This window comes from Neopelma chrysocephalum, unplaced genomic scaffold (assembly GCF_003984885.1).
Source record: "Neopelma chrysocephalum unplaced genomic scaffold, ASM398488v2 Primary Assembly neopelma1_94134, whole genome shotgun sequence".
Classification (NCBI taxonomy): domain Eukaryota; kingdom Metazoa; phylum Chordata; class Aves; order Passeriformes; family Pipridae; genus Neopelma; species Neopelma chrysocephalum.
This window is the reverse complement of record NW_020922842.1, coordinates 1-2,504: the sequence shown is the minus strand read 5'-3', so window position 1 is coordinate 2,504 and position 2,504 is coordinate 1. Positions and strand designations below refer to the sequence as shown.

General features: G+C 66.2%; 1 protein-coding gene across 1 annotated transcript; it reads left to right on the top strand.

Annotated features, from left to right (window-relative positions):
• The first annotated feature begins 81 nt into the window (after positions 1–81).
• Positions 82–1,778, top strand: ZNHIT2 (zinc finger HIT-type containing 2). Its single transcript, XM_027707641.1, has one exon. The coding sequence runs from the start codon at positions 409–411 to the stop codon at positions 1,582–1,584; it is 1,176 nt and encodes a 391-aa protein (XP_027563442.1). The 5' UTR covers positions 82–408; the 3' UTR covers positions 1,585–1,778.
• The last annotated feature ends 726 nt before the right edge of the window (positions 1,779–2,504 follow it).

The following is a 2,504-nucleotide window of genomic DNA, read 5'->3' as shown; positions in this document are numbered from 1 at the left end:
CGCTCCGCGCGCATCGACCCCCAAAAACCCCGAAATACCCCCAAAATAACGCTCCCAGAGTTCCTTTGGCGTGGTCTGTGATGTCTAATTTGCATAACCACGCCTCTCAGCGAAGCCCTGAAAACGGTTCGCTGGGGGGGGGGGAGGCGGAAAGAACCGAGCGCCGCCGGAAACACCCGAGTGCGGCGGGTCGGGAAAAGCATCTGATTGGTGGAGGTGAGCGAGGGGCGGGGGCGAAAGGTCCCGAAGCGCCCCCGGACCTACCGGAGCGCGGTGATTGGCGGGGAGCTCCGGAGCGGGGGCGGGGAAACCCAAACCGCGATTTGCGATTGGCCGAGATCCCCCGAGGGGGGCGTGTCCCAGCGCGCCGCTCGCCGCGCCGCCGGAAGCGGCGGCTCAGACCCCGCCATGGCGCCGCCGGGAGAGGAGGATCCCCCTCCGTGCGGCCTCTGCGGCGCCGCCGCTCCGTCCTACACCTGCCCGCGCTGCCACCGCCGCCTGTGCTCCCTGCGCTGCTACCGCGCCCACGGGCCCTGCGCCGAGGCCTTTTACCGCGACCAGGTGCTGCAGGCGCTGCGCGGCCGCCGCGCCGCCGCCTCCCCGCAGCGGGACCTGCCGGCGGCGCTGCGGGACCTGCCCCGGGGGGAGGCCGCGGCGCGGCCCGCGGGGCTGTGGGAGCGGCTCACGGAGGCGGAACGCGCCGGGTTCCGCCGCCTGCTGAGCTCCGGGGAGGCCGCGGCGCTGCTGCCGCGCTGGCGGCCCTGGTGGTGGCGGGGCCGGGCGCCGGTGGAGGAGCTCGGGAAGGAGGATGAGGAGGAGGATGATGATGGCGACGGGCCGGGCCCGCCCCGCCCCGGCCGCGCCCCTCCCGTTCCCACCGCGGTGCCTCCGCTCTCCTCGCTCCGCTCCGCTCCCTGCTCTCCCCTTCTCCGCTTCCAGCTGCCCAACGCCCTGTTCGGCTACGCCTTCGCCCTCAGCCTGCACGGCGGCGACGAGTCGCTGCTCCCCGACCTCCCCGCCGCCGCCCTCGCCGCCTCGGCCGCCCTGAGGGGGGAAGAGCGCGGCCGCCGCTTCCACAGCACGGCCGAGGCTCTGCTGAGCGCCCGAAACGACGCTCGGGCCGCGGGGCTCCCGCTCGGTCCCCTGGGGGACAGCGGGACCCTCCTGGCCGTGGCGGAGCTCCTGGAAGGGCGAGACCCCCGGGACCCCGGCGGGGACGCGGCCGCGGCCTTGGGGCACCTCGGGGCGCTGCTGGAGAAAGGGGCGCGGGCGCTGCCGCCCCCCGAGCGCGGCCCGTTCCGGGCGGCCCGGAGGAAAGCGGAGTTCCTGCTGAGCTGGAGCCGAGAGCAGGACCCGGCCGAGCTCCTCCTGCTCGCCCGGGAGGCCCGGGGGGTTCACGCCGAGGTGGCGGCGGAGGAGGCGGCGGTGAAGGAGCTGCGGGAGGGGCTGGAAAAGGTCTGGGGGGGGCCCAGGAGGCCGCACGGGGAGGGGGGTTTGGGGGGGGCCCGGACCCTCCCCCGGGGTGGGAGGCAGGGGCCGGAGGCTGATCGAGGAGCTGGATTGAGGTGGGAGAGCCTTAATTAATTAATTAATTAATGAATTGAGGGTCTGGAGGTGATGGAAAGCTGGTGGGTTTGGCCCCCAAAAAGCTGCTCGTGGAGGGATGGGACTCATTAAGGGATGGGGTTAACGAGATCCCGAGGAAACGCCGCTGGCTCATTAATGAGCTGGACTAATGAACTTCCAGAGATCCAGGACCAGGAGTTGGACTCATTAAGGGATGGGACTAACGAACATCCCAGAAAGGGGACGTCGAGGGATGGGACTCATTAAGGGATGGGATTAATGAGATCCCAAGGAAACGCCACTGGGAGAGACTCGGCTCGTTAATGAGCTGGACTAATGAACTTGCAGAGATCCAGGACCAGGAATTGGACTCATTAAGGGATGGGACTGATGAACATCCCAGGAACCAGTCCCAGAAAGGGGACACTGAGGGATGGGGCTCATTAAGGGATGGGATTAATGAGATCCCAAGGAAGCACCACTGGGAGGGACCCGGCTCGTTAATGACGTGGACTAATGAACTTCCAGAGATCCAGAAAAGCTGCTCATTAAGGGCTGGGATTCATTAAGGGCTGGGATTAATGAGATCTGGGTGCAGCGGCTCCTGGAGAGGACCCGCTCATTAATGATCTGGACTAACGAACTTGCAGAGATCCAGGAGCAGGAATTGGACTCATTAAGGGACGGGACTAATGAACATCCCAGGAATCAGTCCCAGAAAGGGAACGTTGAGGGCTGGGACTCATTAAGGGCTGGGATTAATGAGATCCTGAGGAAACGCCGCTGGCTCGTTAATGAGCTGGACTAATGAACTTCCAGAGATCCAGGACCGGGAATTGGACTCATTAAGGGCTGGGATTAATGAGATCCCGAGGAAACGCCGCTGGCTCGTTAATGAGCTGGACTAACGAACTTGCAGAGATCCAGGACCAGGAATT